An 11,862-nucleotide genomic window follows, 5' to 3' on the forward strand; every position below is an offset into this window, starting at 1 on the left:
ATTTGAGAAGCAGGGTGGACCTGGAGCTGGCCCTTTCTACCTGACAGAGTTTCTCACAGCCCAGGCTGGCCATGAACTTGTTATGTAGCCAAGAACTTTGCGATTCTTCGGCCTCTACCTCCCAAGTGTTTGGATTCTCAGGTATGCACCACCTGGGCAAGGGCAAAGCAGCTGCTGAGGAGACTGGTCCTTGACAGCTTAGGCCTGGGCTCTTTTGCTGGCACTGGAAAGTCTGGAAAGGTGTTGCAGGGAGAGAGCTGCCAGGCAAGCCCAGCTTGGCCAGGGGGAGGGGGAGGCAGGGGGCTGCTTGCCTCCCTGGCTGGAAGAGCTAATCAGCTGACACAGGGTTCCCAGCACCGGAGGTAGGTCCCCTTTGCCTGCTGGGCAATGGTGCCACTTCTGCTGGTTGGTGGACAGAGACACCCTCCTCTTTCTTTTCAGGCAGCCTGACTCAGCATCTGAAGGGTAGTTCCCACGGCCCACATTCTCCAGGGGTCAAAGGTCGTGCCATCCGTGCCCCTCCTCCAAGTGGCTGAGCACTGGCACTTAGAGCTGAAAGGAGACTAAGATTTTTAATTCACTCACTCCTGCCTGCTGGCCAGTGACAGATAGTCCTTTCTCCCTTCCCCTTTCTGCTAAGATCTCAAGCCCTGGCTGTGTCCTAGAACTTTCTAGGTAACCCAAGGATGACCCCAAACTCTATCTAGATCCTCCTGCCTTCACCTCCCAAGTGCTGGGATTGCGGGTATGTGGCACCACACCTAGCTTTTTCTCCCCTTCTTCTTCTTCTTTTGTAGACAAGTTCTCCTATATAGTCCAAGCTGGCCTTGAGCTAGCTCGTTGTAATCCTCCTGGCTCAGCCTCCCAAATGCTGGGATTACAATCTTGTGCCACCATGCCTAGTTTGCAAGCAGTCTTTCATACTGTTTAGTCATGTGTCACCCCAGCTCTGGCCTGGTTTTCTACCCTTGGAGGGTCCAAGATACTGTGGTTAGCAATACTTTGGTTTTATTTTAAAACAGTGAAAAGAAAAATAAATATATTTGAAGAATAAGAAAACAGTATTGGGGGCCACAACGGTACCGCGGGGCTGGGGGCCAGGGAGATAGGAGTGGGGTATAATAACGGCTGAAGAATGGCGGTGTTCCGGCCTCTGGTCTTGAGCTTGGGGCCAGGGGCCTGGAATGCATAGGCCCTGTAGTTTCCAGGGCCAGCCCTGCCCATCTCCCACCAGGAGGCCTGAGGGCTTCCCAGCCTCACATGCCCTGTGGCTCCCAGGCTGGGCGCTGTGTCAGTGGGTCAGCACCGGGATTGGAGCCAGGCGCCCGCCTGCAACCAGGGATTCACTGTGCAAGGTGCAGCTACTAGGGGCTCAGCCACAGCTGCTTCCACTGGCGTTCCCGGCTGGGCCTGCACTAGTGCCTGAGACCTCAGTGATGATGCCTCATGTCCTCCATGCCCACGCGGCCCCAGACGCCCAGCACGAAGCTCTCGATGTCGCACTCATTTGTACCACGCACGATGCGGAAGTGGCCCCTCTCACCCCACGTTGGACCCCATGAGTTGGCTGCAGTCTGGAAATGAAGAGGGGCCGTGAGGCTAAAGGCTGGGACAGGCAAGGCAAAGAGGAAGTAGGTGAAAGGGGGACACAGCCTCACACCGGGGACACTTACCCAGTATTTGACTGTCCTTCCATCAGGCAGTGTCTCTTCTCCCCACCTGGAGGCAGGAGAAGGAAAGATCACTGATTATACCTGTTTCTCAGGGCTAGAACCTCAGGGACCCCCATACCTGCCCCTGCTGCTTTTGAAAAATTGAATGCACCCAGGGACATGGTGAGTGTCCATCTCTTTCTGTACCACCTCAGTTTCCCCATTATGTCCCCAGGCCAAATAAGGGAATGGCACTGTGGGAAGAAGAGGAAAGGTTAAGCAGGAGAGGTAACTTGGGCCTCAGGGACCCACATTCTGAGTCCTGACTGAGACCTCACACATCTGCCTGCCTTCCCTCTCCTGGAGAGCCACAGAGGGTGGATATTAGGGCTTTAGAAGCAAAATATCTAGTAAATATGGGTACTTCAGAGGCCTGGAACTTCCCCTGGAAGCCAGCTTCACTGGGTGGACATTGCGTTGACTAATGAAGTCAATAATCCTCACATCTGTATGTGAGAGGGGACAGCCAAGGGTTGAGGAGTGACCTACCCAGGTCACTCAGTAAGTCATCCAGAGCTGGGACAGGTGCTGAGATGGGAGAAGTCCAGCAACTCTTGAATTTTTTTTTTTTTTTTTTTTTGAGACAGGGTCTTAATGAAGCCCAGTCTGGCTCTGAACTTTGTAGCCAAAGATGACCTTGAGCTCCTGATCCTCCTGTCTCCACCTCCCAGAGCTGGGATTACAAGCATGCACCACCATGCCTGGTTCAACTCTTGCAGTCTTTGAATTTCAAGGAGCAATTTTATTCCCTGGGTAAAAAAAAGGAACTGTTCCCAGAAACCCTTCAGAGCTCCCTGTTCTCCATATACCCTCAAGCTCTCTGAGTCTGTTTCCTCTTTGGAAATGGGAGGTGTAGCCTTAGCATGGTAGAAACCACAAGAATTCAAAAAGCTCCTGGAGCTGGAGAGATGGCTCAGCTGTTACAGGCACTTGCTTGAAAGCCTGATGGCCTGGATTTGATTTCCCAGATGTACAAAGTGGTGCATGCCTCTGGAGTTTGTTTGCAGGGGCAAGAAGACCTGGTGCTCCCATTCTCTCTCCTTGCAAGTGAATAAATAAAGTATTTATTTGTTATTTATTATTTATTCATTTGACAGAAAAAGAGGGAGAGAGAGAGAAAATGGGTGCATCAGGGCCTCCAGCCACTGCAAACAAACTCCTGATGCATGCGCCCCCTTGTGCATCTGGCTAACGTGGGTCCTGGAGAATCAAACCTGGGTCCTTCGGCTGTGCAGGCAAATGCCTTAGCCGCTAAACCATTCCTCCAGTCCTAAAATATTTTTTAACAAAAGCTCCTAATACAAGCTCTGCTGCTCCCAACCCCCTGTGCCCACAGGCTCCTCACCCGGTGATCTTGACCGAGTGGGTCCCATGCCGACGATATGGCTCTGGCCTCCCCAGGCTCACAGGCGTGTGGCTGTAGATACCCCTCTGGTATAGGAAGAAGTCCTCATGTACCTCCATGAGCGCTGTAGGCAGAGACAAGATAGGCCCACTCAGCCCATTACCACAGGCATTGATATGGAGGTCACCAAGCCATGCTAGAGACCAAGGGACCCTCCAGGGGCTTCTGTGAGGAGGGCACATGGACCCCTTCACTTCTGTCCCCACTGGATTTGCTGCTCAGAGTCACAAAGAACACAGGGGGCCCTGCGCCCAGCCTCAAGCAGGCACAAGCTTCCAGAGCCAGGAGAGAGAAAGTAGGGGCATTCACCTTGAACTGGGCCATTCTCCATCAGTTCCTTCATGATCTCCTTTTCCTGGAGGGACGGGGCAGGACAGCATCCATCACGGGGAGGCTTTAGCCTTCAGCAGAACATCCATCTCCCACCTCTGCCCCCCACTCATGTTCAGACTTACATCAGAGCCCAGGCGGTAGACAGGAGTGACCTGGTAGATGTCATTGGCATCAACCTGGCCATTGGGGCAGTGGGCAGTGGCCTGGCGCTTGCCCCGTCCCATGGGACGGCTATGCATCATGCAGCGAGGTGCAGGGTTGGCCTCATTGTCCTGCTCACGGCCGAAAAATGGATAGCAGTTGTCAGACACCACCCTGGAGAGGCAGCAGAAAGAGCAAGACAGATGGACCTCATAGCGCGGTAAAGCCCAAACTCTGCCTACATGACGGGGGCCTTACCTACTTCCCCACCCACGCCCTGTCGCATACCCTCGATGCCGAAGGAACCACCAGGCACTGTCGAGATGCCCACCTCGGCAGCCCTGCTGATGGTGGGTGTTGCAGGACAGCAGGTTCTGAGGTGACAGGACGGGTGTCATGTGTCCCAGAGAATGGATGGAGACTCGGTCAGATGCCACAGCTAGTGGGAAATTCAGAGGAACTATTAGGGGCCAGTCCTCCGTTCTCTTCCCTTGCACCCATCTCTTGGCCCTTGACACACCTGCCGTGGAGAAAGCCCAGGAGCCCGCACAGTTGCCCTGGTCAAGCGGCTCATGGATCAGGTTGGGCCACTTCTCAGAAGCCTCAAAAGCCTCAGGCAGCGCCTCCCTGGGACTCAGCACCGTCTGTAAGGTAAAGGGGGCTCTGCTTGCTTCCTGGTGCGGCCTGGCTACCCCTCAGGAGCCCAGCCAGGCCTTGGAGGGCTACTTAGAGCCCCTGGAGCCATCCTGCCTCGCGAGTGTGTGTGTGGGGGGAGATTTAAGCTACCTCCAACTTGGACTTGAGTGGCAGAACCAAGCACCATTTGGGGCCACCCAAGAATCATGTAGGGGTGATGAGGCCTACTTCACAGATGAAGATCCTGAGGCCAGCAGCGGCGGCAGGACCAGAGTCACCTAGCTTTCCGCTCTCAGCCCCTACAACTTTCCTGGGCACCTTCTGACTCGCCACACCCTCCTTCCTGCCAGAGTTGTGGCCTCCAAGACCCAAAGGGCAGGGGAGGAAAGAAGCAGCAAGGTCCCGTGACCAGGCAAGCTGCCAAGACAAACAGCAGAAGGCAGAAAATAGCCAGCGTCCTCGTCCTCAGAGAATAAGGCAGGGCCAAGGACTGGTCATCCCAGCCTTGAGCTGAAGTCCCTCTGGTGGGGACAGCCACCCCTGCCTCTCACTGCCTGCTGCTGATGGACAGCTGCTCCAGCATGTGCCCCTCCCATGCCCGCTGCACGGAGCCTCCCTTCCTTCTCCCTTTCTCCCCCTTTGACTGGTTGGGTCTGGTGGGAAAAGAGAAGCCCCCCTCCTCCCTAGGGGCTCCACTGAGTCGGCATTTTTTCTGAGAATTGTTACTCCCTGGCTAGAATTGGAAGAGTGTCTGTCCATAGTTTTCCTAAAATACCAAGGTGACCTCTTGGTCCCTTGGGTCTTAACCCAGCTGTACTGGAACCATCAGCATTTTTTCCCAAGCTGAAGAGGCAGAAGGGACTTCACACAGCTCAGAATCAGGAGCCCAATGGTTAGCAACACAGCAACAAAGGCCCTGAGAGGGGAGTTATGCACCCGGGGATGCAGCCCAGTGCTGGGGCAGAGCAAGGCAAAGGTGTTAGTGTCCCTGACATGCTAAGCCATGGAGAGATGGCGAGGGCGGAGGCAAGGATGGACTTACATAAATCTCATTCATGTTCATGACCGAGGAAGATGGGCGGATGGTGCCCAGGCGGTATCGAATGCCCTCATCCAGGGTCATACCCCAGAAGGCACTGTGGTTCCCAGCCTGCCACCTGGAGGAGAAAAAGAGGAAGTAAGTCACAGATCTGTCACAGCCAGGAGCCTCAGGGCTATGCATTGTGGCTAAAGGCATACAGGAATAAAATTCCAATGTGTAAGTGCCTCGCATGATATATATCTGTGGTAGGACATGTGTGTGGGTGTGCACTCCTGTGCCCACCAGGGTCATAGCCAGGACTTCTCACCCATAGTTGCCCTGGTTGATAGCATTGATCATGTCTGGGTCCACTAGGCATGGCTCCTGGTCACAGTCCCACTGCCCATTCTCTCTGCAGGTGCTGACAAAAAAGAAGGGAAGGAAACTATGAGTTGGGGCTGGGGACCCACTGAAGGGCCAAGGCCCCAGAGGTCCACATGAGCCTTGGGTTCGGTACTAGCGACCACAGAAGAATTCCTAGGTGATCCCACACAGCCTGGTGGCTTTACATGTCAACTTCAAGTTCCTGATTCTCAAGTTCACCACTGTCACTCAGGGTCCTATCATCACCGACAAGTATCTACCAACAGGTCAGGCTTAGTACCTCCCAAGCCACGTTCCCGATCTCTCCCCACCCCTGTTCTCATCAAATGCAGACCAGGCCAAAAACCTGGAGTCACTCTTGAACTCTCACATGCCCAGACAATCACAGGCTCCTATCAGAGCCACCCTAAAACACACCCTAGAATCCAATTGCGGTCTCACTCTCGCCAGTGTCCACCACAATGCAATCACCTTTCACCTGGATTGCCGTGGCAGCTCCCGTGTCCCCGCCTATGCCCTGTGCCACCCCATACCCCCCTAGAATAGTTCTAACACCGCTGCTACAACCGCCATGTCTAACCTAAGTCATACCATGTCATTCCTCTGCCCTAACCTTCCGTTGGCTGCACATCACAGCATAAGAGCCAAAGTCCTTACTGGTGACAAGCCCTGTGTGACCCCTTGTCTCCTGTTTGACCCCTCTTCCTGCTCCTGGACTCTAAGGCTCCAGCTATAGGCTGGTTGTTGATTCCAGTCATACTCCTGATCCAAGGCCTGTGCCCTGTTCTTCCTCTCACACCCCCACGTCTCTCATTTCCTCCAAATCTTCATTCAAATGTCATCTTCCCAGAGAAGCCTCCTTTTTCCACCCTATCTGAAAACAGCATCCTCCGTACTTCCTGTCTCACTTCCCTGCCTTACTGTTTGCTTCAGCATGCCACCCCTACCTGGCACTTGTGAGTCCCTGGGTTATTTATATTGCCAGATACTTATTTGTTTGAGATAGGGTCTCATGTATTCCAGGCTAACCTTGCTATATAGCCATTACTGACCTTGAACTTCTGTGCTTCCTGCCTTCACCTCCCTAGAGCTGGGGTTATAGGCATGCGCCACCACGCCCAGTTTACTCGGTGCTGGAGATCAACCCTCGGGATTCTTGCATGCTGGCTAAGCACTATCAACTGAGCTAAGCCCGGCTCACTTATTAGACTCTAAGACCCTTGAGGACAGGCACTATTTGGTATCTTGGGCATAGGAAAACAAAACGTAGGGTGCGATAGGCATCCAGTAAATATTTTTGGTTTGGTTGTACCAGGAATTTAACCCAGGACTCACAAATGCTAAACAAGCTCTCTACCACTGAACTACATCCTCAGCCCTCTTTTCATTTGTTTTTGAGACAGGGTCTCACTAAGTTGTCTAGGATGACCTTGAACTCACTCCATAGCCTTGAACACGCCATCCTCCTTCCTCAGTCTCCAGTGTGACATGGATGTCAAGCCTGTGCTACTAGGACCAAGCCCAGTAAATATTTGCTGAGTGAGTGAGTGAATGACTGAGGCAGTCCAGTGAAGTGGCTAAGAATACCTACTCTGGAGTTCAAATTCTGGCTTCTACTCTGGCCAGCTAGTTGTGTGGCCTTAGGAAGGAAACTCCTCTGTGTTCTTCTCTGCAAAATGAGGGCAATAAATAGTACCACTTTCCAGGGATTAAATGACAGTTTTCTAAAGGGCCATCGTGGGCGCTCAGAATCCCTCTTGACTATTATTGTTCTCACTTCAGGAACCCCAGGCCCCCCTTCTCCTGAGCTGCACACTCCTGTACAGCTGACCACACCTCTGGATACGTAATGGCATCTCGGACTTAAAATAGCATGCCAGCCTTCTCCAAGCCTGCTCCCGACAGGGCACCTAGCCCTTCAGATCCGGGCAGGCTAGGTCTGTGACAATACTCCCGTGCCCCTCATCACAGGTGCTGTGAATGGCACAGCATGAACCATCTTCCTGTCACCTCTCCACTACCGCCACTCCCCCTCCAGTCCCTCATCTCGTCTCGTCTCATCTCACCTGGTTTGGGCGATGACATTTGGATCAAGTCTTTGGCCTTTCTGGGGTTCTGCCATCCCCACTCAACTATCCCTGCCCTACCTCCTGTAAAGTCAGCTCCCACTGAGAGGAGCTGCTCCCACCTCCCACCTTCCCCCAAGTGGCATGGCCTGGGCCACTTTTCCATCTTCTACTCCATAATGAATGTCACTTGCTCAGAGAGACTGTCCCCTCATCCTCGATCCTTTTCCCATCATAAAATAGGATCCCTATTATCTTCTTTCTCTATAATGCCTGTAACCGTTTTCCATATCATGTGTGTGTGTGTGGTTTTGCCACACCCTTCCCTATAAGGCTAGAAGCTCCCATAGGACAGTGCTGGTGCCCTTCTTGGCTGCACCTCCTGGATCCAATAAAGTGCCTGTGATGCAGTAGGTCTTTAGGAGGTATCACCTGGAGGGTTGAATTCTATACATTCTACAATGCTTTAACAAGCTCATAACTCTGCTCCTACACGATGCTGAACAACCTCCTTCAGGCAGCCGAGGGCTTCCGCCTCCAATGTCGCCTTATAAGGAGCCTCAAGGGGAACCAAGCCTCAGTATGGCTGGCTCTCCAGCTTCAGAGCCAGAGGGCGGGCGGTGCTCAAGAGGGCTAAAGGGGTCTGTGGAGGAAGGGAGGAACCTTCTTATCCTTCTCCAGCAGCCCTTGGGCCCTGCTGAAGTGTCTCTAGCAGCAGTGTGGAGCCTGGCAGGCACATGAATGCCCCCATGCTTTCAGGTGACAGTTCGGGGCACTAAGCCATCAGGGGCTGTTCTGAGCCCAGGGCAGGGGTCAACCAGTGCTTTCCTGTCCCTACTTCTTGCGCCCAGGGCTGCCCAAGCAGGTCTAGACAAGATTGGTGGCAGCAGGTCCCAGCATTCCAGAGGGGCCGGAGACAGGAGTGGGAGTGTTAACCCCTCAACGTCCACCCCATCAAGATGGCAGAATCCTGTAGTCACGCCCCACCTCCTAAGCGTGCATACACACATGCACGTGTGCACACACACATGCATACACACGATCCTCACCCAGACACATACCAACACCCACTCCCAAGTTCTCACTCTCACAGTGACCCAGGCACCCCCTCACCCAGTGAGGCAATGGTAAGAGCTATGCAGTGTGCATTCCACAATGTTTCCTTCTCCCTGGGGCCTCGCCTGCCCAGGCAGAGGGAGGGAGTGGGGCAGGCTCGGGGGCAGCAGAGACCCCAGTGTTCCCGAAAAGGCTTCCATACTTCCCATCCAGCCCCACTTCACCTTCTAGCTCACACTGAGGAATAGGGGTGCCCCTTCCTCCTGCTTCCAGGAATGGGGGGAGGGTCACATTCCAGGGAAGGCCCTGCTGCAGGCCAATGGCTGGCCGCCAGCTCAGCTATCCCTGACCCCCAGGACAGCGGATGCTGTAGTCAGAGGTTTCCTTCCTGGCGTCCCTTGCTTGGACTCTCCCGTGACAGTGAGACCAGTTGGAGGGGGAGGAGGCCAGCTCAATCCAGGAGGGGTGGAGAAGGACTCCCAGATGAGGCGTGGCACCCAGCCAGGCACCACAGCTGACCTTGCCTAGGCATGTGGCTACACTGCTGCTCTGTGCAGTGACACTGTGTTAAAATGCTTACCGGACAGACATGGAAACTGAGGCCCAGAGAAGGGAAATAACTTGTCCCTAGGAAATAGGTGGCAGGGATAGAGTTTGAACCAAGGCTGTCAGGCCCCTCCACACTCACCATCGGTTACAATTCTCCCAGTAGGTTCCAAAGACTGGGTAGATGCGACCACCGTGCATGCATCCTAGAGGGAGGGAGAGGAGAGCAGTGGATGCCAGGCAAGGATGATGGCTAAAATGGCAAGGTTCTCAAGGCCGAGCACGCCAAAGCCTCCCAAGGTCACCTCGGTCACACACAAATGCACACCAGAGAGCTCTCACTGAATCTTAGGCCAGATGACAGCTTAAAACACCAACTGCCACATGGACGCTGCTCTGTGACCATGGCTCGGGTCCACGCTGTTTCAACTGGATGTCAGCTGTGACATTCCTGGTAGCCTTTAGGAGTTGAGACTTATATATGAGGTATAAAAGGAGCCTGGAGAAACTGAGGCCCAGAGAAAGTAAGTTAGCCCAGCACTTTGGGACAGCAGCTCAGGCACAGGAGGTAATTGGCCTGAAGCCTGGCAGAACCGTGGGCAGGAGTTTTGCGATTCTCCGGTTGGAGGTCCTATTGGAGCAGGGTGAGGGCTTGTGGAAGCTGACGGCAGGGGTGGATGTGGCCGCGCGTAGATAAGGCCCATCTCAAGAGTCCCGAGGGAAGGCAGGACCCAGGGCTAAGGCAAGCCAGCCAGCCCCATTGAGACATCAGTGGGACAGCAGCTTCCATGTCTGGATGGACACAACTAGGAGAAAGGGCACGAGCTGGCTGTCCTGTCCTGGACCACCTTAGAGTCCCAAGGGAGGTTCTTCCCTCAGCCTTGCTACAAAGTTAACTGAGACCACACACTTCCCAGAGGGGCAGGGAATGGGACCGTCTCTTTCTCAGATTCTGCAAAGATTCCCCCTGGAAACGTTCATACATCAGCCCTTCTCCTGGGCCTCAGGATTAAGAAAGTGACCTGCCCTCCTGGCCGTTTTGGTGCCCACCTTGGATGGGGGGAAAAGGGGGTGGCACGCCAAGGCAGAAGTCCCAGAAGTCAGGGCAGCAGTCAGAGACAGTGCGATTGCAAAAGAGATCACAGTAACAGGTGACGCCCAGGTAGGGCAAGGCACAGTCGTCAGCTCGCCCTCGGCAGCACATGTCCCTCTCCTGGCAGTAGCGGCCCCCTGCATCCCGGATGCCCCGCAGGTGCAGACCAGGAGCCAGGTCCCTGCGCCAGCGACTCCGCCGGGCTTCCAGGACAGTCAGGCCGGCCAGCAGCAGCAGCAGCAGCCCCAGCGGACATCTCCACATGGTGTGTCCTGGACCTGGGAAGGCAGAGGTTAGGGGTGACAGGTGGGTCCCAGAGATTCCCAGGCACACCAAAGGCAGTTCTCTCCGTCCTGTGTGTCCTGGAGCTGTGAGGCCAAGGGAGTTCAGCGGGGTGGGAGGCTGATTCCGGAGTCCCCTGGGCAGGACACCTCAAAAGGGGTCACAGCCGGCTCGCTCGTAGGCGCAAGGAACACACCCCACACAGGAAGGGAGTCCCTTCATGACTTGCCTGGGGACATTCAACGACGAGGAAATAGGGGCTGTGGCATTCTTATACCACTCAGCACCCAAGGTCTTCTCCTCTGCTCCTGGTCACTCTGCTCTTCTGACATCCCTGACCTGGGTCCTCCGCTCTGTGCCTTCCTAAGCCGCTCCAGCCACCTCTGACTGGTCCTGTCCTGCTGTCCTCGCTGCGTCCCTGTCCTCCCACCACCACCACCCGCCCGTGCCTCTGCCCTCAGTCTCGCTCCTTCGGCGTGCCCCCTCCTCCTCTCCGCTCCTTGTCCCTCTGCACCCTCTGGGCTCTGCGCGGGGAGCGCCCCTACCTGGTGAGGAGTGTGGGCTGGACCCAGGCCGCCCGCGCGCCTCCCCGCCGCCTCCTGCCTCCTGGCGCGAGTCTGCCCGACCGAGTCCGGCGAGCGCGGGGCGGGCCGCCTTTTGTACCGCCCTGCCCGCAGCACCCGCCCCGGCTCGGGCTGCGAGAGGGCGGGGCCGCTAGATCCTACCTGGAGTAGCCCGCAGCCCAGACTGGAGCTTTGGGGCGGGGGGTGGGGGTGGGGGTTCGCATGGGTGCTGTCTTTGGGTCTGAGCATTAGAAACCGCCCCTTAGAGGACAGAATTGCAACTCAAGCAGAAAGGATTGTGATCTGACACTAGGAAGGACTTTCCAATAGGTTTTACCATGGAGCTGAGAGAGTTGAGTTCTCCCAGAGGAGGAGAGGTAGGGAAGGTGTTAGAGGCAAAAAGCTGTAAATTCCTCCCCACACAACTCCTTAGTAGGAAAACTGTCCGCACATCCTCTTCACAGTGACCCCTGGGCAGGGGCCGCCCCAAGCCAAAGCAGCTCCCAGGAATGACAGGAATTCTCAGTTGATGATGCAGGAAGCTGCAAGCTATGTGGGTGGCTCATCCCCAGGAGGTGGGTGTGGCACGGAGGCAGGGTGCACCCTGAGACCCCTTGTGCGGTC

General features: G+C 55.1%; 1 protein-coding gene across 1 annotated transcript; it reads right to left on the reverse strand.

Annotated features, from left to right (window-relative positions):
- Window positions 1-991: 991 nt before the first annotated feature.
- On the reverse strand, window positions 992-11,297 carry Tinagl1 (tubulointerstitial nephritis antigen like 1). Its single transcript, XM_004665163.2, has 12 exons — window positions 11,221-11,297; window positions 10,351-10,671; window positions 9,443-9,506; window positions 5,577-5,669; window positions 5,270-5,384; window positions 4,112-4,235; window positions 3,880-4,030; window positions 3,573-3,765; window positions 3,427-3,472; window positions 3,058-3,181; window positions 1,674-1,719; window positions 992-1,574 (listed from the first exon to the last, which is right to left on the reverse strand). Exons 2-12 carry the CDS (start codon window positions 10,655-10,657, stop codon window positions 1,431-1,433), a joined length of 1,407 nt encoding a protein of 468 aa, XP_004665220.2. The 5' UTR covers window positions 10,658-10,671; window positions 11,221-11,297; the 3' UTR covers window positions 992-1,430.
- Between the last annotated feature and the right edge of the window lie 565 nt (window positions 11,298-11,862).

This window comes from Jaculus jaculus, chromosome 5, assembly GCF_020740685.1.
Source record: "Jaculus jaculus isolate mJacJac1 chromosome 5, mJacJac1.mat.Y.cur, whole genome shotgun sequence".
NCBI classification, from domain to species: domain Eukaryota; kingdom Metazoa; phylum Chordata; class Mammalia; order Rodentia; family Dipodidae; genus Jaculus; species Jaculus jaculus.

Bases quoted from the DNA above. Each gene is read 5' to 3' on its own strand.
- Tinagl1 (XM_004665163.2), bottom strand. From the start codon at position 10,657: ATGTGGAGATGTCCGCTGGGGCTGCTGCTGCTGCTGCTGGCCGGCCTG. The intron at 9,507-10,350 runs GTGGGCACCAAA...CCCTCCCTCTAG, and splicing joins CCCTTTTCCCCCCATCCAAG to GATGCATGCACGGTGGTCGC. The intron at 3,182-3,426 runs GTGAATGCCCCT...CTCTGCCTACAG, and splicing joins GGAGAATGGCCCAGTTCAAG to CGCTCATGGAGGTACATGAG.